This window comes from Urocitellus parryii, chromosome 7 (genome assembly GCF_045843805.1).
Source record: "Urocitellus parryii isolate mUroPar1 chromosome 7, mUroPar1.hap1, whole genome shotgun sequence".
In the NCBI taxonomy this organism is placed as follows: Eukaryota; Metazoa; Chordata; class Mammalia; order Rodentia; family Sciuridae; genus Urocitellus; species Urocitellus parryii.
The window spans coordinates 171,002,778-171,027,709 of NC_135537.1; the positions used below are offsets into that span (position 1 = coordinate 171,002,778).

At 50.7% G+C, this 24,932-nt stretch overlaps 1 protein-coding gene across 1 annotated transcript; it reads right to left on the bottom strand.

Moving 5' to 3' along the window:
* Nucleotides 1-17,866: 17,866 nt before the first annotated feature.
* Cacng5 (calcium voltage-gated channel auxiliary subunit gamma 5) lies at nt 17,867-24,608 on the bottom strand. The gene is made up of 5 exons (XM_026406654.2): nt 24,413-24,608; nt 23,128-23,214; nt 21,362-21,502; nt 18,413-18,558; nt 17,867-18,124 (listed from the first exon to the last, which is right to left on the bottom strand). The coding sequence occupies exons 1-5, from the start codon at nt 24,606-24,608 to the stop codon at nt 17,867-17,869; spliced, it is 828 nt and encodes a 275-aa protein (XP_026262439.1).
* Nucleotides 24,609-24,932: the final 324 nt, after the last annotated feature.

The following is a 24,932-nucleotide window of genomic DNA, read 5'->3' on the forward strand; positions in this document are numbered from 1 at the left end:
TCAAGAAATATTCTTTAATGACTGAACGCCGTGACCCTGCATGAAAACCCAGATGAAGGCAGCAGGCAGTTCTGGAAGGAGGGCAGGTGTGAGGTGGGACTAACCTGATTGCAATGTCAGGCTCCTGCACTTGCCAGCCGGCTGGTTTGGAGCAGGATATTTGGAGTCTCCAAGGCTCCATTTTCTCATGTTTGCCATAGGGAAATAGTCACCATCCTATCTGGTCATCTGAAGATTTGTAGTGAGACAATTAGTGTCCAGGAGCCAGTCTCGTGCTTGGCACGTGAGTGGCATTTAACCAGTGTGAGTGGCTTCCCACTCTTTGCTAGAGGATAATTTGGAATAAACATGAACTGCACACTAAAAACTTGACCTAACATTTTTCTCTGTTGAGGGCTCTGCTGTGTATTTTCGGAAGTAGAAAATCAACCCCGAACATCTGACAGAAGACAGAACAGACCCTTGTGAACTGGTCCTATCTGGCTTGGAAAAAAGTTTTGACTTGACTACTTTTATGGAAAATGGTCCTTTAAATCCCCACTCCTGAAACACCAAGTCACGTGTACAACTGGTTAGTTTTTGGATACTCACCTCAACCACAGGGCCTTTGAACATGCCGGTCCCCTGAACACTGCTGCTTGAGGACTTCCCTGGGTGACTCATTCATCAGGGTTGAGTTCAAATGCCATTTCCTCTGGGAATCCTTCCTGGATCACAGAGGCCCTTGGGTCAGCTGTTCTTTTAAGCTCCCCTGTTCCAATTTGTATTTTCTTTTAAAAAATATTTTTAGTTGTAGATGGACACCATACCATTATTTTGTTTATTTAGTTTTTTTTTTTTAATGTGGTGCTGAGGATCAAACCCAGTGCCTCATACATGCTAGGCAAGTGCTCTACCACTGAGCCATAGCCCCAGCCCTGTATTTTCTTAATGTCTAGCACCCCATTATTTGTTGTCTGAGAACTTGTTGGTAGACTATATCTGAGACCCGAAGTCATTTGGCTTTTTAGTCACAGACAGAGCATCCAGAGGACCAAGATGGTTGGTTGCATCAGCACAGCAGGGTAGATGTGCTCTGCCCAGAACTTGTCAGAACCTGCTAGACCTGCATCTGTACACTAGGTGTTTTCCATGCCAACTCTCCGGGTCCTGGGGAGAGGCACTTGCTTCCCTAAATGGCCCCCGAGGTCAATTACAGATGTGCCTCTATTAAATCAGGAAAGTTAGTCATGGGTCCTAAATTCACAAGTTGAATTTTGCTGTTTTAGAAATCTATTGTCAAAGACAGAGAAACTGGAAGTTTCAGTGGAAGTGAGCAGTGCGCTCTCAGAACAGGGGTCCGGAGCTGAAAAGGGGACCCCCCTTAGGGCTCTTACCCACCCTCAGCCTCTTCTCCCACAGCCTCAGAGACCCAGCTCACCCTGAGGGACCTGGCCCTCCCTTCCTGGCCTGTCCTCCTTGTTAGAGACCTTTGGCAGTGAAATCTTTCAGAGGTAATTGCTAGATTCCCCACATTTTTCTTCCCCTTGGCTAGAGATGATGGGATTCGGGAACAATCTGCAATGTTATCTGGCCAGAGAAGCAGCTCTGTGCATGTTTGCAGCTTAATTATCAGCTAGAGCCTCCTGATTGCACCGTCCTCTCAGCGGGGAACACCTGCTCTGCCTTCCGAAGCTTGGCATTTGGGGTGTGTGTGTGTGTGTGTGTGGTGTGTGTGTGTGTGTGTGTGTGTGTGTGTGTGTGGTGTGTTTTACAGCTATCTTTCTCTCTATTTTCTTGTCCTAGTAAATGTGATTTAACCACAGTGGGTTTTTGGTGATGCTTCTTTAAAAAAAACACAAAACCCCCTCATTTTCATCATCTTTGGGCCTACCTTAGTTTGGTTGGTGAAAGCGCCATTGGGCAGGGGGTGTAGCTCAGTGGGAGAGCCCTTGTCTAGCGTGCACAAGGCCCTGGCTTTGATGCCCAACACTGCAAAAAGCAAAAACCTAAAACCCCCAAATGAATCGTAGCCTGGATGGTTTATAAGACACAGACCTTCATTTCTCAGAGTTCTGGAGGCCGGAAGTCTGAGATCGGGTGCTGCGTGGTTGGGGTCTGGTGAGGGCCCTTGCAGATTGCAGACAGCCGGCTTCCTTTTGTATCCTCCGGTGGCAGAAGAAGGAGAGGGGATCTCTCAGGGATTCCTTTCATAAAAGGCGCCAGTTCCATTCATGGGACGTACTTTCATGACATCATCACCTCCCAAAGCCTCCCCCTCCGTACCCTCACGGTGGGGGTCAGGACTTGAGCATGGAATTCCACAGGGCCATGGCCGGCTCAGTGCGTTGCAGGCCACTACCCCAAAGGAAACCCCTTCCCGCCCAGGAGAGTGGGTTCCAAAGACGGCAGCTAAGAAAAGGCGCGGGAGTGCCCCCTTCCCGCCGTGTCTGTCCACGGGGGCCCACGGCTGCCCTCCTGCCCAGCCCTGGGAGCTGAGTGAGATTGTCCTGGGAGGGGTTTCCTTCTCTCCCCAGATGCCGCAGTGTGTCCCCACGGCCTGGACCTCAGGCCGAGACTCCTCTGGTTTCCTCCCTGTGCCCCTGAGGACACCTGGCTTCTGGCTTGGCGTGCAAGAAGGCAGGGACTCTGTTTCTTGCTGTCCCCTTTCCTCCTGCCTTTGCCCCGCCAGCTCTGGGGCTGCTCCCAGTGTCCCCACACCACCTGTCCCGTGTGGCACTCCTGGTCCGTGCTTTGGCCCCTCTTTGGTCTCGCTGCTTGCCTAACCCTTTGAGTCAGAGTATCTGTTCACAACTCTGCTGGATCCTCCATAGACACCAACCCCCTTCTGGAACCTTCTTTCCTCCTCACTTCCCCATTCTGCAGTCTGGGAACCCACTCTACCCCTTGCCATCCCCACCTGCCTCCTCAGGTCCCAGAGCCAAGCCCCCCGATCCCACCAACATCTCTTTCTGAAGAATTCAGTTACACAAATTGTTGACCCTAGGCTTGGTCTGTGATGAAAGAGACTCCGTCATTGGGGTACAGATCTCTCCAGAAGTTGCGGATTGAACTCAGGACCCTTTATCACTGAGCTACATCTCTAGTCCTGACTATTTTTTATTTTGAGACCGGGTCTTGCTAAGTTGCCCAGGCTGGCCTTGAACTTGCAATCCTCCTGCCTCAGCCTCCCGAGCTGCTGGGATTACCTGTGTGTGCAGCTGTGCCAGGGAGCCAGAATTTATTTTACCCTTTGGGTTAATTTGCTTTTTTTTTTTTTTTTTTTTTTTTGTCACCGTGACCAAAATGCCTGACAATAACTTGAGGAAAGATTTATTTCGTCTCCTGGTTTCCGGGGATGCAGTGTGTCGTTGGCTGGCTTCAAGGCAGAGCATCATGATGGAAGAGCATGGCAGAGGAAAGCTGTCAGCGCATGGCACCTGGGGATGGCGGGGAGAAAGAAAAGGGCTGAAGGAAGACCTTCCAGGGCACCCCCCTCCCCCGGTCGTGACCTACTTCCCCCAACTGGGTCCCGCTCCTCAGTAGTCCCTTAGCTATGAGTGGAGTAATTCCCTGATGATGAGCACAGCAAGGCTCAGATGTGGGGCTCTGAGGCAACTCTGCAGAGCCCCCCCAACTCAGTCACTGCCTGCAAGCCCACCTCTGAACCTTGCTACCTTGGGAACCATGCTCTCAATACAAGAGCTTTGGGGAACATTCCAGGTCCCAGTCATAACAGCCTTACTCTGTCCCAGGCGCTGGCTGAGAACTTTATGCGGGTGTCTTCGTTCACTCCCCGTGACAATCACAGAGTGCTTCTTGCTACGGATATTTTTTCCTGAGGAAGGGAGAGTGTGGTAAGTAGCCACACGGTACAGCCTGGAAATGGATCCGAATTCGGAGCTTCCAGAATTAACGGAGATGTCATGGTGCATCCCGAGAGCTGATCTCCCCCACGAGGCTGCAGCCAGCTCCTCCAATGTATGTTTGGATGGAGATGGTGGATTCTCAGGGACACTGGATGGAGACCCGGATCTATAAGCATGACCAGCCATGGTGTCTCTTTAGTTAGACGAACAGAACTTCCAGGGTATGTTTGCACCAGGTCAACCAGAACAAGAGCATAATCAATTTAAATGTCACCAAATTCAAAGACTTTCACATCGTGGCCGCAACTGATTTATGGCTAGACCACTTACCTAGGAAGAAACATTCTGAACTCTGAATATCCAATGATTGATGTGGTGTTTGAGTTTCACAAAAGCTGGCCTGAGAACTTGCACTTTTTTTTTTTTTTCCGGAAAAATCCTATACACGGTCAGAAAGTTCCGCCCCGTGTGAGCTCTCCTCTTCTCTGAGAGACAGGGCTGCACATACTCTGTCTCTGGGGTCCACTGACCTTTGTTTTTCTGTCTTTTAATAACTCTTTGCTTGTACCTTGCTTTCATTGTGTCCTGAAATTCTTTTCAGTGGCGCAAGTCAAGAGCCAGCTGAGGCCAAGTTGAGGTCCCACGACCCACTTGGAGGGAACCTTTCTGGTGACAAGATCATTCAATGTTTGTGAAATGCTTTTTGCTGTGGGGCCAGTTGTGGGGCGGGTGCAAGAGAAGCAGAGGCCGGTCTCCTTCTTTGTGATCTGCTGTAGGAGAGGAGTCAGCAGGACTCGGCTCTTGTTGGGGGGTCACCCCTCTGCCCCTGGCCCCACCTGGGCTCCACCCCGAGCAGTCTGCAATTCCTCTCCCGGGCTGGCTTCTCTCTGGCTCCTCTATTTGTGCTGTTGCCCAGGAGACTTTTATAAGGGACCCAGCTTATCTGCCCTCTGCTGACCAGCTTGTCTGAAACCTCTCTTGGCTCCCCACTGCCTCTAAAATAGAGTCCAAATTATGGAGTTCAAGGGTCGTTTGTCTCTGGCCTTGTTATGGTTTGGATGTGAGGCGAATGCAGGAATGCTCAGAGGTGGAGTGATTAGATTGGGAGCTGTAACCTAACTGGTCTGTCCTCCTTTGACTGGGTGGTAACTGTAGGCAGGTGGGGTGTGGCTGGAGGAGGTGGGTCACTGGGAGTGTGCCCTGGAAGGGTGCTTCTTCTCTGTGGCCCCTTACCCTTCAGTCTCTCTCTGCTTCCTGACCCTCCATGAGCAGAGCAGCTTTCCTCTGCTGGGCCCTTCCCCACGCCGTGCCTCCTCGCCTCGGGCCCACAGCAATGGAGTCAGCCATCTGTGGACTGAGACCTCGGAAACCGTGAGCCCCAAACGGACTTTTCCTCCTGTAAGTTGTTCTGGTTGGGTGTTTTGGTCACAGCAGTGCAAAAGCTGATGCGAACAGTCTCCTAAGTTTCCAGTGTCCAGGCTCCTGTCTCAGGGGGGCCCTGGGCTCAGCCTCAGCAAACAGCCTGGCCAAACATGCCCAAAGTCCTGTGGTGGACCTAGAAGGTGCCCTTCCACCTGGGAAGCTCCCTTTCATCCTTGAACCTCCCAAAGGATCACACTAGTTGCCCTGGTCACCCCCTCCTTTAGCATACCATGGGCCTCTGTACTGCCGTTTAGTGTGGCCCTTGATGGTGGAGATACCTCACTGTGGATCCTGATGGAGGTGACCACGTGGGGGTTTTGCAAGAGCCTCCCTTCCTTGCAGGAGATACAGGCTACCGATGTCCAAGAGGATGGGACATCAAGTGGGCAACTTACTAGCCTAGGGCCATGGTTCCCGGACTGTGTTCCTAGGTACCCCTGAGTGCTGTAGTGCCCTCCCAGGGGTACCAGGGATATTTTAAATGTCCAAGGGAAACATGGCAACATCTGTCAGACCACTACGACTAGGCCTGCCAAGGAATGGCTCTAGACTTGCTCCAGGTCTCTCCAAAACCTGGCAAAGAAGTGGCCTTTCTTGAGCTATTTAATCAGGCAGATGTCTGAGAGTCTCATGGTATGTTTGTTCAATGCCCTTGAAACAGAGGGAATGCAAACGGACCCAGAAAGAATAACAAGAATATTCATGACCTGGAGATACGTGTCAGAGATGAAGACAAGATCAAAGAGCGGTTTCTAGGGGGAGGGCTGGTGAAATGTTACTCGGGGATGTTGCTGGAAACAACCCAACTGTCCATCCACTGGGGCCTGGGAACGTCCATACGACAGGACTTCTGCAGCTACGGAACAGAATGCAGATGGAGGCATGGAGACCTAGCTACCTAATAAAAAGAAGGAAAAGGTGTTTCTTTTGGCCTAGGAGCACTGTGAAAAAATTACTGAGGTCCCCAGGGAGCCATTTATCCTAAGTGTGGGAGCCTCTAGTTCAGAAAAAAGTTGTTTGGTATTTGCAACTTTTCTCTGAGTCTCAAATTAAAATATGAAGCACTGGGTTGGTTTGGAGTCCTTTCAGAGGCTCTTCGTGGATAGAGGTTTCTCTGCCACCGTGGCAGATAGATGGCTGGAGTTGAAGAGCCAGGCTCCTGAAAGTGCCATCTCTGGTCACCTCAGGTTTCTCTGCATCTCCACGAGCAGGTGAGCATAATTCCAAAGAAAACGTGTGTGATGCTAGGTCAAGACAATGCAGGGAACCCATCTGTCCAACTCTATCCTAAGAAAACACGCGGAAGAAGAAGAAACCAAGTTAGCCATCAGAGGGCAGAGTTAGCTTTTCTCCTTATAAAATCGGAGATGCATTTGAATTAAAAAAAAAAAAAGATTCTTTGAAGGTGTGAGTTCTGTGTTGAGCAGACAAATGTGTAACTCGATGAAGAGGTAAGTGTAAAGCACTGACTTTGAACTCTAAAAAGCCAATTTTCAAAGCACCCGTTCATGTTAGGTTACAAGTTTTTGTCATCTTTGTGTGTGTGTGTGTGTGTGGTGCTGGGGATTGAACCCAGGGCCTTGTGCATGTGAAGCAGGCACTCTACACACTGAGCTACATCCCCAGCCCCTATGTCATTTTTTTAACAACAACAACAACAACAACAACAACAACAACAGATTGAACAAATGCACAATGTCCAAGGAAAGTCAGTAGTCCCTGGGAGTTGAACCCATTCTGGGAACTACACTTTAAAAACAGACCTTTCAGTCTAGAGGTTCCACAGAGGCCAGTGGCCAGGGCGTCTCGAAACGATGGCACCTACAGAAGTGTGCAGAGGGAGGCGGATGCCACTGACGATGCTGTCAATGAGGTCGGGTCCTCTCTCTCAGATGTGAAGCTGTGAAGCTGGTTTATTTGGTGCAGTTCCTCAGGGCAGAGCAAAACCAGAAGATAAAAAAAGAATTGAGGCAGAGAAAAAAGTTTAGTTACTTGAACTGCCTGACTCCAGCCACCCCTGCGTATAAAATTCACTGTGACTTTGGGGACATCAGGCACAGGCTGCCTGAGATGCTGACCCTGGGTGCCTAGTGGGTAAAATCGGTACCGGTTGACCTGCCACCGTTGAAGTGGGGTGGGGATAGGGGAATGACACCCACTCAGCCTCTCTTTCACCCTCTCCTTTCCTGTGGACCCTTAGGGATGCCCAAGGATCCCTCACAGCCCAGTGTGAAAAACATTGAGCTGGTCACTTATCCCAGTTCCACCACTTTTGAGCTGTGTGCCCTTGGACAAGTCACCCCTTTCAGCCCCCTGTGAGACAGTGAATAGTTGATATGGTTAGGTGCAATAATGTTCACCAAGGGCCTGGCCCACGCCTGGCTCAGCATGTGCACCCAGGGTGAGGACTGTGACCAACCCGGCCTGCGTCCCTTGCCCATTCCTTGGTCCGTCGACAGGGGGCAGGGCCACCGGGCAGAGGAAAGCTAAAGATGTGTTCCACGGTCCACTTCTATGGCTGCCTGCAATTCCTGTCCCCTGTGCGAGCAGCCCTGGTGATCTCATTAGCAATTATGTAATCACAGTGATAATGTGCTGTAGATGGGATTCCACAGGAAACAGACAATGGGAACGAGTTGGTGTGCTAGTAGGAGGGTGTCCTGGAGCCAGGCCCTTGGGAATGGCGGGTGGGAGGGCGGAGCTGGCTAGGGAGGAGCCCAGCTGTTGAACAGGCTCCACCCCTAGGTGGCTCTCTGCAGCTGAAGCCATTCCCAGAGAAAGGGGCTGAGGGAGGAGGGTCATCCCTTTGGTGGGTGGGGTGTGGGGGATGGGACAGAACAGGGGACTTTATTGAAGGGGGGCCAAGTGGGGCTTCACCACATCGTGATAACTGTCCTTATCATCATCACCGCTTCTCTGCTTGACTGTGATCTTCTTGGGGACAACAGGGCCAGATCTGGGTTTGCCCACTGTTGTCTCCATGTCCAGCTCCAAGTGAGACCGTGGCTCTTGGGAGGGCCCTCGATGTCGTCATGCCCACGGGACTAAAGGCCACCTTTTATGTGCGTTGTTTGTGTGAGTGTTCTGTCTGCAGCCTCTGACGTGGAGGCAGGCATGATGAGGAGATGGAGGGGGGTGATGTGCAGGGCAGGTGAGAAGCAGGGCCTGCAGGCAGCAGTGTGTGGGATCTAGTGATGACGCGGCCAGCTTGGCCAGCCTGGTTGGCACAGATGATCAGCTCTGTGCTCGGGCCACCCCTTCCAGGACTTCTCGCTTCTTTGCTGTGACCTGGTGTCCAAGTTAAATAACCTCTCCTGGAAACAGAGAGGTTCTGGGAGCTTGCTTGGGACCTTCTTCCCGGCACCAGCTTGCTAGGCAGCCAGCCTCTGCCTGGGCCCCTCCCTCCTCCAGCCCTGCTCTGCTGTCCTGTGCAGCTCACTGCCCAACCTAAGGTGCAGGGAGACATGGAGCTCCCTGGAATAGAGCTAACCTGAACCATCACCGTGCTGCGGGCAGGTATAGGCGAACATCTCTAATACGTAAATCCAAAATCCAAACTGTTCCCAAACATAAAAGCTTTGGAGCACTGACGTGACGCCACAGGTGGACAATTCCACATCTGACCTCATGGGGCAAACACAGGTGCATGACACCCAGCTTTTTCAGCATCCCCAGAGGAGAAAAGGCCCCCCCCAGCTCCTTTCGGCTGCAATATAACTTTCTCTTCACATGCCCAGATTCCCTATATCACCACAAAGACACTATAATGACACCTGTGCAGGCCAGATTCTCAACCAGGTCCCTCCAGATGCCCACCCCAGGCCAAGACCTCCATGCACTACCCACGATTTTCTTTTTTTCTTATTCTCTGTTCTACTGTGTAATGGCTAACACATACCCCTGTGGGTAGCAGCAATAAGAAAAAGAGGAAGGATTTACTTACGTCTATCGTATAGCCCAGGAAGCCACACTGGGGGGAAATGGGACTGGGAGTCGGGGTGAGGAATGCCTCACAGAAGGTGTGATGTGTGGCTGACCGCCATCCAGGGCCCCAAGAAACAGGGGGACACACCTGACATTCCAGGCTGAAGGTGATGAACAGAAGTTAATGAAAAATAGAACAACATCACATAAAGCTAAAATTACCTCCAAGACTATGGGTATAAGGTGTATATAAAACAAATGAATTTCATGTTTAGACTTGGAGCCTATCCCTTCCATATCTCTTTATATACATGTGAATATTTTAAAACCTGACCCCCCCCCCCCGCAAAAACCCCAATTCCTAACACTTCTGCTCCCAAGCATTTCAGATCGGGGATACCCAATCTGTGCTTTGACTTGAGAGTTTTCTATAGCAGCAGGAGGTTGAGGGATGTTGATCAGAGGAACATTTGCTGAGGGCCAAGGGCAAAGGCACAGGTTGATCAAACACAGGCCTTCAAACCAGCAACTGTAAGGCAAGTTAAATAACCTCTCCTGGACTCAGCTTGCTAATCTGTCCAGTGGGAATAACAGCATTTCCTTCATTAGGTTGTTCTAAAGATTCAATCAAGTTCCATTTTGCAAAGAATCTGGTACTTGGTCGGCGTTGAAGAAATCTTAGCTCCCACCATTTCATTCTCCCCTGAGGAAACAAAGACGTTCTGGGAGCTTGCTTGGGACCTCCTTCCTCAGCAATGTCTTGGAAAGGAGGAAGGAGGAAGGGCCAATGGAGCAGCAGCAAAGACAGCCCTGTGTTTAGGGGGGAACAAAAACGCACTGAAAGCTCCAGAGAGCACTACTGTATGGGAATAATTATGGCTGCTATTTTTGTGCATTTGTTTAATAATGTTAATTTGGCGACAGCCTGATATTATAACATCCTCTCCCACACGGAGGTGGCTTTAGTTCCTTAGTCACCAGAATCCATTTGCATTTTTCCTGTGGGGTTTGAAGCTGGGAAGCTGGTGACTCACAGCTGGAGGGTGGGGGAGCTCTAGGAAAGGCCCCTCTGGGTGTGGGGGCCGAGAAGGAGGGCACTAGCTCCTGGTCATGTGGCCCTGCGGTGGGGAGAAGCTGAAATATGCCCAGCCTCCCTGGCAATGATCTTCTGAGCCTCTTCCACCCTGGCAAAGAAGTGGCCATTCTTGAACCAGAGAACTTGCAATGTGGTTGGAGCACAGAGAAAGCACAGGGCTGGAAAGACCAACAGGATAGTCACAACTTGGAAATTTGTGTCCGAAAATGAAAACGAGATCAAAGAATGTTTTCTGCGGGGGCGGGGGGGGGGGAGCAAAATTTGACTAGTGGATGTTGCTGGAAACAACCCAAGTGTCCATCCACTGGTGACTGGGGGAGTCCATCCCACAGGGCACAAGCAGCTACAGAATGGAATGAGGACTGAGGTGCAGAAGCCAGAGATGGACTGAGGGGGAGTTTCTCACAGCAGAATTCCACTCAAAAACGAGGAATGAATGGTATCAGAACAACATCTTTTGCAAACACAAATAAAATAATGATCCTGGGCCAGGACATCAAGGATCACTAACTTCACAAAGGATGCCACAGGTCTCCTGAAGTTTTATTGACAGTAGATCAGACCTGCTTCCAATCGAGCCTCTAGAGCCACCAGAGCCACCCACCAATTCACAGGACATAGAAGGAACAGAATAAAATATTCACCAACACCATCTGGATGCAGTCAGAAAAATCCAAGCTATGGGACACTCTGCAGCAACCAAGGGAGGGTGAGGAGGAGACACCCAGAGAGGAACAGAAATGCAGGAGGCAGGAATTGTCTTGGCAATGCAAGGCTATTAGATGGCCCTTGGTAAATGAAAACACATAGACATAATATATTTATTAACTTATTATTTATTATATATATTTATATAAATGGGAAAAATCTGAACTTTCAAATGGATATTTGATGAAATTACGAAATTATTGTGGAACTGGGGATGTAACTGAGTGGTAGAATGCTTGCCCTGCATTCCATCCTCAGCAAAATAAATAAACAAATAAATAAATAAATAAAATTTTAAAAAAGAGAGAAAAGAAAAAGAAAATTTTGTTACTTTTTGAAGTGTATCCTTGGTGGTATGATATTAAAAGAACCCTCCTTTCTTGTGGATATACAGTGAAATATTTACCAAAGCAATGATATGCGTTTTGAGATTTGCTTCTAAATAACCCAACAGTAGAACAAGGGCTGGTCCTTGTTGAAGCTGAGAGACAGGTACAGAGGGGTTCCCTGGGGCTTCTTTTCTACCTTTGAATAAGGAGGACTATTTCATATTCCTATTTTTAAGCAGTGGATCTGCTGCAGACCTCAGGTTTTTTTGTCTGATAAGATCTGTGTGTGTTCGCTGGTGATGATGATATTTGGTGAGGCCCTTCTGTGGGAGCTGAAGCTGACGTCTGGTGTCTAAACCGACACTCATAGGAGACTGTGCCTGAATTCAAGATGGTGGATCTGTTCTTGGATGAGTCCTAAGTCTATGAGCTGCCATTTTGGGGCCCCTCCATCCTTGATCACTTTAGGCATCTGTGGCTTTCACAGATGACACCCACCTGGAGCCTCTTGTTGGGCCTATTGAAATCGAGTCTCTTCATAATTTTCTTAATAAAAATAACCATCTATTGGGGCTGGGACTGTGGCTCAGTGGTAGAGTGCTCGCCTAGCATGTGTGAGGCACTGGGTTTGATCCTCAGCACCACGTAAATGTAAAATAAAGATATTGTGTCCACCTAAAAAAAAAAACCTGGGAAATAAATATTTTTTAAAAATAACAATCTGAGGAGACTTTGCATGGTACATAGTGTTTGGATTTTTTAAAAAATAGACTTCGTAGTGTTTCCACACAGGGTTGTACTGTATCTGAAAAGGGGAGGTGTATAAGTGTAAGTGAATTTAAAACAGAAATTGACCTTCGTTCAGTCGGCTGTGAAGATGTGATACGTGGTCTTTTTATTGTCTGGTCAGAAAACTCCAAAGCCCTCAAGCTTTGCTCTTTTTGCGATTGCAGATTGCAAAATGAATAATTCAAAGGCCAGAGATGAAGATGGGCCTACACTGTATCGCTGGAGCCCTGAGACTGCACGGTCATTTCTGAAGATTCATGGGGTCCTGCTCAGCGAATCCAGAAGTCTACCCTTGGCCCTGACATTGGGAGGGAACACCCCGGCTCCAGAAACCCGAGCACTGCCATCCTGGTTCTCAAGGACAGGCGGTTGCTGCAGCCCAGTGAATACCAGCTCATGGGGCGGAGGGCTCAGGAGCAGAGGGGCTGGCATGGAATTGAGCCCAAGGTACCTGGAAGGTGGGGCTGGCTGCACAGGCTGGGAGGGAGCAGGGAGCGTGCAGTCAGACTCCCTGACTGCCCACTCAGCACCATTTTCTTCCTTTTCTACATTTTGTTTGGGAAGCTACTCCTCCCCAACTAGACTCAGGGGAAGATGGCTTTGTCTTCGTCTCCAGTGGTAGAGCCCAGTAGGTCCAAGCTGGTGGTTCTCAACCCTGGCTTCCCATGAAAATCATCTGGGGGCCTTTGAAAACATCCAGGTGTCTGGAATCCAATCCCTGAGGCTTAGAGCATCATGTCATGCCTTGACATCACCTGGGATACAGGTGGTGACCCAAGGACAACATCAGAATCCCTGGGCTGGGAGAACAATGGCCAAAACCAGATCAGTGGGCCCTGGGGGGTCAGCTTTCTCCCCCAAACTGCTCTTTCTCATAGCGAGGAGGGGTGTGGGGTGTGTAAAGAAAGTTCCTTCTAGGCCATGAGCAGGGTGAGGGGTTAGAAGAGCAGGGCTGGGACGTGACAGCTTGGCTCAGTTATGAGCCCACACAGCCACGAATCAGCCTGTCTTCTCCACTGGGCACCACAAGAATCCCCATCCAAGATTTCAATATGGCTACTACTTCTTCTCCTTCCCAGGGAAGAGAGCCTGAGGGTGCTTCCCGTCCTGTGGATGGAGAAACTGAGGCTCAGAGCATTCTAGCAATCTGCTCAGAGGAAGTGGCTGGAACATTTGCTCTGGGTTTGAGCGCAGTCACCTGGGAACAGCACCCAGGAAGCATCTTTCTGCCCTTCACTTAGCGTGAAAGTGGTGTCTCTCGATTTTGAACTTCAGGAGTTGGCTGATCCAGGGCCCCGTCCCCAGAGCATTATCCAGGAGAGCAGATGCTGGGCTGGAAGTGCCCCTTCTGCCCTTCCCCTGCGGCCGGGAGGAAGAACAGGACAGTGAATTCTGCTGCTTCTCCTCTCTCCACCCTTCCTCCTGCAGTGGCCTGACATCTTGTTCTCCGGGGCTCCCCAGTGTCTGATATCTAAATTTCATACCATTAGGGGATCATCTGGGTGCTTCTGGTAGGGGGCCGGGGCTGGGGGCTCATGGCTTGAGTTAGGTTGAGTTTTGCCTGTAAATCTCGTCTTTAGAGTTGGGACAGAGCTGGAAGCAGAGCCGAGAGATGGCTTTAGCCACCTCCCCTCATTATAGGAATGAAAAAGCTGAGGTCCCCAGGAAATTAGGACTCAGTACAAGGACCACTGCTTCCCTGGAACTAGCAGGGAAAGGGTCCCTTGTGTGAAAATCCTTAGGGTGGGGCCACCCAGACAGAGAATCAGCCCTCCAGCAGGTGCACAGGGCATGCTGCTTCTCCTTACACATCAGAGACTGAGGCAGGCCAGGGACGGTGTGATCTGTACAAGGTGACAGAGCACAGGTATAGGATCCCAGCACAGGGACGTGAGAATCCAGAGACCTTCGCTCTGAGGGAACTAATGATTATGGTCCAGCCCCTGTCCTGGGAGACATGGGTCCTGGGTACCTGCCCATTTCCCATCATTCACTGCACACCTGGAACCCAATTGCAAAGGCAGTCACCTCTAGTGGTGCACAGTTCTGGGGGTGGGGGTTCTGGGGTTGTAGCCTGGCTATGGTTCACCACCTCCACTATCAAGGGGACTGCTGGATCTGCATTGTGCCACCGAGCCTCACCCCTCCTGTGCCCCAGGGGACAGCAGCCATCAAGCTGGGCCCACAGGTACCACCAGCGGGGTCCTGGCCTTTGCTTGCTGGAGAACAGGCGTGTTTTGCAGAGGCCACAGGTTCATCCACCCCTGTGCCCACTCCCTACTCACAGTGCTGTGTCCTGAAGGCTAATCAACTTCCCAAGTGTCACATTAGTGTGCACGAGTGCATTTGTCAGGTGTGGGCAACAAACCTGCCCTGTGTGCCCTGCCCATCGGGTGCACACATTCAGTGGCCCGTGTGCCAATTTGCTAGGACCTTAAGGTGAAATACCACTTTCCTCTCTGTCCTCTGCCCTTTTCCCACTTACAATGGTCAATTCTATATACCTGAGTCACAGGGCTCAGATATTTTGTCCAACATTTTTCTGGATGGTTCTGTGTGTATTTTGGATGAATGCAAGTAACATTTAAATCAGTTAAACGGTGACACTGAGAAGAGCAAGTTATTCTCCATAGTGTGAATCGACCTCATCCAATCAGTCGAAGGTCTGAATAGAACAAAGTCAGGGTTCTCCTGGGTAAAGCAGCTTCTGCACAAGCTGCCTCTTGACTTGAACTACAGCCACAGCTGGTCAGTTTCACCCATCAGATTTGGGTTGGATTCGCCAAACCTCCATAATCGCACCCACCAATTCCTTAAAATACATCTTTCTTCCTACATAGACATCCTGTTGGTTCTTTACCTGGGGACAAGGGACAATCACTCAAACATTAAGGGGGCTCTCCTTATACATGGTCCTCTGGGGACATCTCTGAAAGTTTGTGATATCCAGGGATTGCCTCTGATTCTCCCTCTTCAGGTCTGTGTTGCCCCAAAACTCTCCCTTCATCTGGCGATGTCGGGTGGGGCAATGTTGTGATTCACCCATCGGCCAAGAAGGAGGGCCAGGAGCTTCAGGTGGCAGGGACCCAGAGTCAGAACGGTTCCCTCTTGACGGCTGGAAATGATATTTATTCATATTTATTTATATAATCCACAGTACTTTGGCATCATATATGATTTCTGAGTTGAGTTTTTTTACTTGTATGTTTGACATACAAATTTTTTGATTGTGGAGAAACTTACAAAATAGGCTCTGGTTCTGAGATTGACCTATAGATGGGAAATGAGACAGTACTGGTGGCCCCAACCCCCAGGAGAGGAGAAAAGGGCCTGTCCCTAAGCAACCTGCAGACTCTCTGTTCCAGGGCAAGCACGCCTCGATGTGGCCCCTCATCCTCCAGTCTGGTAAAGTTCCATCCTAATCATGCCACAGTCAAAAAGCAGCTTATATTTAGGAGTGGATTCTATTTTTTTCCTGTGTGCACAAAAACAAGCCTGGCATGGTGACAGAGAAAGAGTCTTTTAGAGAGAGAAAAGGACATCTTAGGAGCTAATTACAATGACAAAAATTGGAGTAGACAGCATCTAAACCATTGTCCAGCTTGGAAGTGCTTCCCCGTTGCCTCCAAGCATGCTGACTGACTCCTTTGCTATGGGTGGCACAGTGGCTTGGGCGTTCTTCTGCCCACAGTAACCAAAGAACACGAGGATCATCACAGGGTGCCGATGGCATGGGAGCTGGGCCTTGTGGTTGCTATCAGTTGATAGACAGGGGTTGAAAAGTCACACACAAAGCAAAATGAACTGAATCATTGGAGTTGTGGGTGGGTATATGAGGACTGGGCTTGGAAGCAATTTCCACCAAGCTCCTCAGAGCCGGAGGGGTTGCTCCAGGATCCCTGGTGAGTCAGTGGTTGGCTTCTCTTCTTTGCCCTCTACCACGCTGAAGCTATGAACCAACCTGCCTGCTAAGGGCCAAGTCATGCCCTCTCCCAGATTCTTACATTGAAGCCCTAATCCCCAAGACCTCAGAATGTGACTATGTTTGGAGACAGGACTTTAAGGGGGTGATCAAATTAAAATTGATCATCTAGTTAATTGCGGCGGACCCTAATCTAATTGGTTGGTGTATTTATAACAGGGAATCTGGACATACCAAGAGATCTCGGGGGCACATGGGCAGGAAGACTGTGGGAGTCACAGCAAGAAGGAGGCCATTTGCAAGCCAAGCAGGAGGCCTTAGAAGAAACCAATCCAGCCAACAACTTGACCTTTGACTTCCAGCCTCGGGAACCATGAGAAAGTAAACTTCTGTTGTTTGAGCCTCTGAGTCTTGGTGGTTTCTGGCAGCCTGAGTTGAATAAGACGCTGCCTTTCCCCAGGCGCCTGCAGGGTGGCTTCCTGTACTTCGTGCCAGACCCCTCCACGGTGGCTCTGTACCTAATGGCATCTCCAAGAGAAAAGTAGACACGGCCAAAAATACACAGCGAGGAGAGCATGATATCGTTTTTCTATCTAAAGTCTGAAAATCAAAAATGTACAAGATGAGCCAGCTCCTGGAGATGGGAGGGGGTCATGGCTGGCAGTGGCTCCTCCGCCATTTTCCTCCTGGGAACTTCACAGAGGTTTCCTGACTCCTAGCTAGGGTTCCCCCCAGGACAACAGGTGTCACCCCACCTGTTCTTCTGGAAGCACCTGACTTGCCTACTATGTCAGATGTTCACCTATATTAGGGTTCTAGGAGCATGTCCACAGGCACCCTTGGGGGTGCAGCTGGAGCAGTCTGAGCCTGGCTTGGTTAGGCTCCAAATGCGCCAGGTGTCACCAAATCTAGCTCCAAATCCCAGGGAGCTCCTTTGAAAGTTGCCTTGTACTTAGGTGATATGGACACCTGTCTATGTGATTAGACTGTAGGGCCTTCAGTGGGAAATAGGGCCCTTGTACACAGGGACAGTACCTCCAGGACCAGACATAGTGCCTGGTACTACTGACCCAGACCAACCGAATTCTCAAATTCTCATTGACAGAGTCCCCTCTCTGGGTTAAGGCATTAAAGGCCCCTGTTGAATCTGTGATTAAGGGGCCATGCTATTAAGACAGCTGCCAACACCTCTTTGTGAGTTCTTCAGCGTGGCCTCAGACCCAGCCTTAATGCCTGGGTTCAGGGCTGCTGGGCTCTGGAGGAGGGAGGAGGGAAGTCCATCGCCTGGGTGGTGGGGTTCCGCAGGAGGGAGAGGTGTGACAGCATTTCAGGGGGAATGCCTGCTACACTTCTCAGAGCCAGCCACACCTCCCTATCAGAGTCATTTTTTGGCTGGATGGCCCAGGTCATGAATGGGAGGCCAGGCCAGTTGGCAAGCACTGGAGTCCTGTTGCTACATCAGGGACTCAGGGACTCAGAACTGGCCTTGGCCAGGTGTGGAGTTGGGAGTGTGGGTACAATAACAACCAGAACACCAGCTTCTCCAGGGCAGGGGCCGCTGCTGAGCCACTGCTGGGATTGGCACCCCAGAGGCGGGCTTCACCTGTGCTCTCAGCCAATCAGTGTGCTCCCTGGCTCCAGGGTCCTGACATCCACATGAGGTGTGAGCTACTCTGGGAGAAGCAGGGAGAGAATGTGGTCAAACAACAGGGCTAAGCAGCGGGTGGCCTGGGCTTGCCAACCACAGGCTTGGGGCTCAAGGGCCGTCAGGGGAGGAGGGCAAGGGCTGTCTGGCTGTAGACAGTCCAGGCAGGGAGGTGGCTGGGGTTCAGCAGGGAGAAGATGACATCTGGTCATAGTCGGGGCATTTGAGCAAGGCTGGGTAGTTGCTGTTCATCTGAAGGGAGGTGTCGCTGGAGATGTCGGAGGGGCTGCGGCCCCGGATCCAGGCATCTGGATGCAGGAACTGGCCGGAGTAATCGGAGCAGTTACTCAGACGTGGACGGTAGAAGCCAGGGTGAGGCCTGTACATGTCCTCGGCGGTATACCTCTTCATGAACAGGTACACAGACATCACCCCTGCACTCTACAGGGAGGGGGAAGGAGAGAAGAGCTCACTGCTGAGGCCTGGCCGGGATCCCCCTGCTGGGGTCTGCCCAGGACACAGTCATGGGGGAGCTCAGGGAAGGTGGTCAGTAGATGTGGGGACAGAAGTGGACCCTGGAGACACCCTAGATAGAGGAGCCCTGGGAAGGCCAGAGAGTGGCACATGCTAGATGTGAAAAAGGGGCATGAAGTTGGTGGTCCAGGATACTTCCTTCTCCCAGCCCAGCAGGGCAGCCCATTCTGACAGGGGACACAGTGGGCAGGTTACCTCTGTTAAAAGGAAGGAGATGGCAGCAAAGGCAAATGACCATCCGTATTTGTAGTTGAAATAGGTCTCTGCATCCTTGGTCCTGTTGAGCATCTCGTCATTGATGCTGGAGATGTAGAGCACTAGGCCCACCACAAGAGAGAGGCCTGGGAGGAGACAGGGAAGGAAGGGGACACTCAGCACAGAGGCCCAGGAGCTTGCCGATGTGGCATTCATCAGGAACAGAGCTGCTGGCCTTCTAATCACAGTGCATTCATTTTGGAGTTCAAGGGCAAGCAGGAGCTTGAGGATCCTGTCTACACCAGCACCTTCTAGATAGTGGTGGATAGCTGCAGCTCAGAAAGCTCCCTGTCCAGCCACCCTCCTGAGCCAGGGACCAAGCCCGGTGGTCCTTCCCCAGCTGGTCACATCTGCCAAACTTACCTGCCTGAGCCCCAGCCCTGGACATTCTCATTTTCTGAGCCTGGGCTGGACCCTGGCACTGTATTGTCCTAAAAGCTCCCCAGGTGATACTAACGTGAACCAACATGGAGGTGCACACCCTGAGCTAGCAAGTGGCTTCTACAAAACTGAGAAGAAGATAGGTTCCCTGAGCAGGATGCCAGGCCTTCGTCCCTCTCTCCGGCAGTAGGTGGTGCACAGCACTGTGGCATCTACTGATGTGGCCAGAGGTCTGCTCAGCCCATCTGAGCACAGGGCATGGCCTATCTGAGATCTTTAGGCAAAAGACTGAAAACAGTATGTGCAGATTCTGGCCAGCACTTAACTGGGAGGCCACTGGGACCCAAACTCCTCCTGCCATTATGTAAATGACTGCCTCCGGCATCAGTCTCATCAATTAGTAACTGTAATTGAATCAAGACATAATTAATTACTCTGTGTTGAGCTGTTCGGTTTTAATTCTACTCACATTATTATATGAAACTTGGGCGTCTCAAAGGATGAATATTAGAGTGAAATAGATGTGATTCAAACCTTTCTAAATACCTAACCCAGGAGTGAATCATTAATGTCCACACATGCCATTCTCTATTGTTCTCAAAACAACTTCATGTGGCCTCGCCCAATCCTAGATTTCTGTGGCCCACTCTTGAAATCTCAGGAGTCCCAAAGCAACTGTAGAGCCTGGGCCATGTGAGGTTCACAGCAGGAAGGGTAAAGAGCTGAAACCTGCATCTGTATGTCTCTGCATAGGTGGAAATATCACCATGCGAAGGTTGGGTGGGTGATATTGCAGGTGCTCCATAAATATTTGTTGGGTTGATGGATAGAAGGGCAGAAAACTGGATTAACAGGTGGAAGAATGGCAGATGGGTTGGTGGGTAGAGTAAAGAATAGATGAACAAATTGAAGAAAGAATGGTTGGGTATATGCATGGGTGGGTGGATGGATGGAAAGAGAAAGAATGTTTTTTGGTCATTAGGCAATCTGACAGCCGCCTGGCTACCAAGCTATATTGACAAGAAAACATTGAAAAAGGGATCCTAAAGTGACTTGGGAGTCAGATGGCAGTCATAATGCCTGGTGCACAAGAGCTCCTTCCTTCTTTCCTTCCTGTCCACCTGTCCATCCATACACCATTCAAACCACCCACCCATCTTCCACCTCCTGTTCTCCTTCCCATCTTCCTCTCTCCAATTAAACAGTTCAAGGTGCCTAAAATGCATGCCCTGAGAGCCACTTCTTTTTGACTCAAGTCATTATCTTCAAAAGAAAAGGTGTCCATGAAAGTGTACAAGTCCCCCTGAAGGGGAGAAAGAGTGCACCTCTCTCCACACACTCCCTGGGAGTCACCTCATCCATTTCCATCCCTAACAGCCTTTAGATGTCACTTGGACATATCAAACTCAGCATTTCCCGCATGAAATTCATGACCTTTGCCTAAATCTCTTTCTCCTGTGATCCCTGGATCCCTGATGTGCTATTCCATGGACCCAGTGCCCAAGCAAGAAATCATGCCCAAGCACTCACCCTCGACTCTGCCCTTGAAAGTCTACCCCTTGTCCTTTTGAGTTTACCTCCCAAATGACACCTGACCTTCTCCTTTCTCTCTGCAGCACCGTCCATCACTCCTGCACCCACCATGAGGAGTAATGATTTCATCCCATTCCTCCCACGCTTCGTCTTTTCTCTTCCCTCCAGAACTTCTTCCCCTTCCACCCAGCTTCACTCCTTTGCCTAATTCCCACTCACTTCCAGCTCATCCTCCATCCACCTGCAGCTCTCCTGCCATCTTCCCCGACCAACCCTTGGCCTGAGTTGTGGCTTCTGCTCTGGGCTCTGCAGCAGTCCTTGCTGGCTCCCATCATGGCCCTTTCTAGGCTGGGTTCTAGTTCCGTCTACTTGTTTGTGTCTCCACTCTGCAGTCCTATTAGCAGGCTGCAAGACCAGTACCCAGAATAAGGCCTGGTAGGTACCATGAATTACTGAAGTGCAACCTGGTGCCAGTCCAGGAAGACCGGTCCATGGTGAAGGGCCCCCTGGTGGGTCCAGGGCATGGAGTGTGATGGGCAAGTGAAGAGGACATCAAGAGTCTCCTGAGGAGAGCTGAGGGCTGGGGAGTGAAGGGACATAAATACAAAGGCAGACAGTGTTTATTTTTCAGGCCCAAACATGACAACACCAGCTGCTTCAGGAACAGGGGTCCTCCGCATCGGTGGGAGCTAGAGAGGCAATACCTGGGTTCCCAGCCCAGGTCTGCCCCAGGGAGAGCCTGTCAGGTCACCCCTACTCCAAAGCCTCTTTGCTTTTCTGCCAGGTCGTGGATGGGCCTGGGGCATCAGAAGCCTTCTGCAGCCCTGACTCAATTCTGCTGGGCTCACTGACTTGTCCTGTTTCCAGTGCCAGGAGCTGACCACAGCCATGACCGGGACTTCCTGCAGCAAAGCCATTCAGGAGTTAAATATCAAAAGTCCAATGCACAATAAAGGAAAAAAAATCGCCACTTACCCGAGAGGATAAAGAAGATGCCAGAGACAAAGGCCAGTATTGTCCTGTGGGGACGGATGTGCCCAATGTTGCTCAGGATAAACCCGATGAACATGAAGAAGAGGCTGACCAGAGGGAATGGTGTGGCCGAGCGAATCATTTCTAGTTAAAGGGACGAAGGAGCAGCCTGTCAGCCTCTAGCGGTCTCAGCCACACTCCTCATCCCAAGTACAGTGTTCTGTAGTATCTAACCAGGGTCCTCCAAGCTGCACCCCTGCATGTGTCCCTAGAGCCATGACCCATGGGGTGGCCTGGGGACCATCCAGTGCTGGTAGGGCTTTTGTCCCTGAGGCAGAGCCAGAAGGTCTGGCTTCAAGTGCTAACATATTCAGATCCTGTCTTCTCTGGGCATAAACTAGTTCCTCCTCGGAGTCTACACTGCCTGCCATATGGTAGCCGTGGAAGGACCTGGTCATGACATCTTGTTTCTTCTCTCAGCGACAGTCACCATTTCCATGTGCAAGGGGCTGCCCTGAATGGTACAGGGGAAAGTCACTGGCCTCCGTCTTCCTCAACCTATAATTACTTGGGGAACATTTCTATTGTATACTAAAGACTTTGGTCTTTTTCCCAGTTCCCTAAGAGACAGCATCCAAATCCTTAGAATTTCCTAAGTGACAGAGTGTCTTTGTTAGTCATGATGGGCCCCTAGGTACACCTGAGTTTATACCAACAGGTGACTCAGGACGGGGCCTGGAAAGAGCATCCACGTGGTTAGAGGGTTGGGGTTTTGAGCCACAGGAAGGGAAGAGCTAGGTATTGAGTTCAATAACTTAATAAAACCCAACAAAAACTCTGGACACCAGAACTCAGTTGAGCTTCCTGGGTGGTGAACACATCCATGTGTCAGGACAGTGATGCATTCTGATTTCAGCAGGAGAGGACACTGAAGATCTTCATTTGGGACCCTGCCAGACCTTGTCCTGTATGTCTCTTTGTTTGGCTGCTTCTGATTTGTATCTTTTATAATAAAATTATAATGTCAAGTATAGCACTTGCTTGAGTTCTGTGAGCCATTTTAGCAAAATGTCGAACTCTGGAAGCCACAGGAACCCTCAAACTTGTAGTACCCAATTGGCTAGAAGTACAGGTTGCCTAGGGACCTCTGATCATGTGTCTGGCATCTGAAGTAAGGGCAGTCTCGTTGGAGACTGAGATCTTAAACCTGTGGAATCCATGTTAACTCCAGGTGGTTAGTACCATGGGCCTTCCATGGGCTTTCATGAATTTGAACAACTGAAGATTCAAAGAGATGATTTAAAGTCTGAGGAGGGATGCGGGTAAGTTATATGCAAGTACTACTCCATTTTATATGAGACTGAGTGTTCCCAGATTTTTGTATCTGTGAGGGACCTTGGAACCAAGCTCCTTCCCATAGGAGAAACGACTGTTATCAGAGTTGTTCTGCAACATCGCAAGCTCCCTGTGGGACCAGAAGTAACGCTGGTGAGCTCAAGGTCATGAAGTCAGTCCCCTTGTCGTCCAGGAAGACCCGTTTAGTTTCCTGGGTATGAATGAACTCTCAATTGCTGGGGTCACAAGACTTGGAGACTGAAATAACCTGTCTCTACCACTGGAAAATTAATCTGCAGGGCCAGTGTTAGTGAACTCAACACACTGAGGTTAAGCACCTTAGCTTTTGAGAACAGGCCGGTCACCCTGGCTTCCTTTTGCCCTGCTTTCTCTGTGCAGCCAGTGACCCAGGTTAGAAAGTTCAATACACCTACTTAGAACATTGACTGTGGACTCGGACGTCAGCTGGGAGTTCATGGGCATCACATATTCTATGGTGAAGCAGCGTCCCCGCTCCTCACCTAGGAGACAAGAATCACTTAGATTTCTAGGTTCTTCATGAACATGGATTCGAGGTTAGTACATTCAAGTGGTATTTCCAAACTCACATAAGGTCTTTGACTTGCTGTGTCTTTGCACATGGACCGAATACAAACCCTAGGGTCCCGCACTGGTGACCCCCAGCAGGGGTGGGGATATGTTCTGACATCACATCCTTCTGGAGCATGGTTCTGAGCACCACGAATTGCATGATAAGAAGTCAGGACTGGGAACCTCACTGGGCAAACGCCCCACTGTGTCTCCTTGCTTCTGGATGGAGGGGGCTGATGGGAGTGCACAGCTGGCTTAGATTCATGAGTGTGGGTGTCACAGAACAGGTCCTGGTGACTTCAAATTCTGCTTCAGATTTAAGTAGAGCCTGACGCCACACAGTCTGGGGCAGTGGAATGTCAAGTCAGAATGGGAGGCCCAACGAGTGACCAGGAAGCCAGGCCTGCTGAATCCCATCCAACCACCATCCCACCCGCCACACAGAGGTCACAGAGCCTCACTTGGAAAAGCCCAGTGACCACTCTGTGGCTATCCCAGCCAGCTCAGGCTTGCAGCCATTCTTGCAGGACATGGGAGTGCTTTTCTTGTGCAGGCTGGAGCTGGGCTGTGATAAGGAAATCAAGAACAGGGCTCTTGGAGCAGGGTGCCAGGGAAGCCCTGGTGAGCTCATGGGAGGCCCAGGTAGGTAGGTAGGTAAGTATGGTCAAAACCGGCACCATCCTGCAGGGCCCCAAGGACCTGCTTTGGGTTTTTCCTGTGTCACAGAAGAACAGAGAAACCACTTAGTATTTCCTGTCCTGCAAACTAGGGGAGGCTGACTTAAGCTCCTGAGGGATTTGTAAAGTGGAAGCCATAACAAGCTTGGCTTCAGTGTTGGGGAGTTACACAGGATCCCAGCTCAAGGAGCCGAGATGTGCAAGAGCAGTCGGCACCGGCTCAGGTCATCCCAGCCGGCCCTGGGGGGCGGGGCATGGGAGGGCGGAGCCTCAGAGGGGACCTGGGAGCTGAGAGGCTTGCTCAACCTATTATCCACTTGGAGAGTCCGCTCCCGTGCTGGGACCAGGTCCTGGATGCTGAACCAGCACAGTCCAGAGCTTGTGGGGATTCTCTGTGACAATGTCTCCTTCCAGCACCTCTTCCCCGGGAGGAACCACTTGGGGCCCTTACCTGCCAGGAAGCAGACGCGCCAGAGGCCCGAGTGCAGGGACATCTTGACCTCAGTGCTCTGGTTCTGGGGCAGGACCACGCCTTCCTCCAGGTACAGCCAGTAGTCGGTGCTGACCGCGATGCCCAGGAGGCCCAGGCCGCAGACGGCAAAGACGCTGCTCAGCAGGGTCAGCGCCTTCCTCCCGCAGGTGCTCATCTTCCCGGCCACTGGCTGGACGCCGGCCCGCACGGTGTTGGCTCTGGGAAGGGAGAGAGGGCCAAGATGAGGAGCAGTAGCACGAATAAAGACACCAGGTAACTCAGGGGCTCTGGCATGGGCCTTCTGCACTCCGGCTACAATCTGGGGTCACTGAGGGGACGTCTAAAAATCCCCAAGCCCCCTGGGCTTCGCTGGGGTCTGAGCGATAGAGTTTTTTTTTTTTTTTTTTTTTTTTTTTTGGTACTGGGGATTGAACTCAGGGGTATTTGACCACTGAGCCACATCCCCAGCCCTATTTTGTATTTTATTTAGAGACAGGGT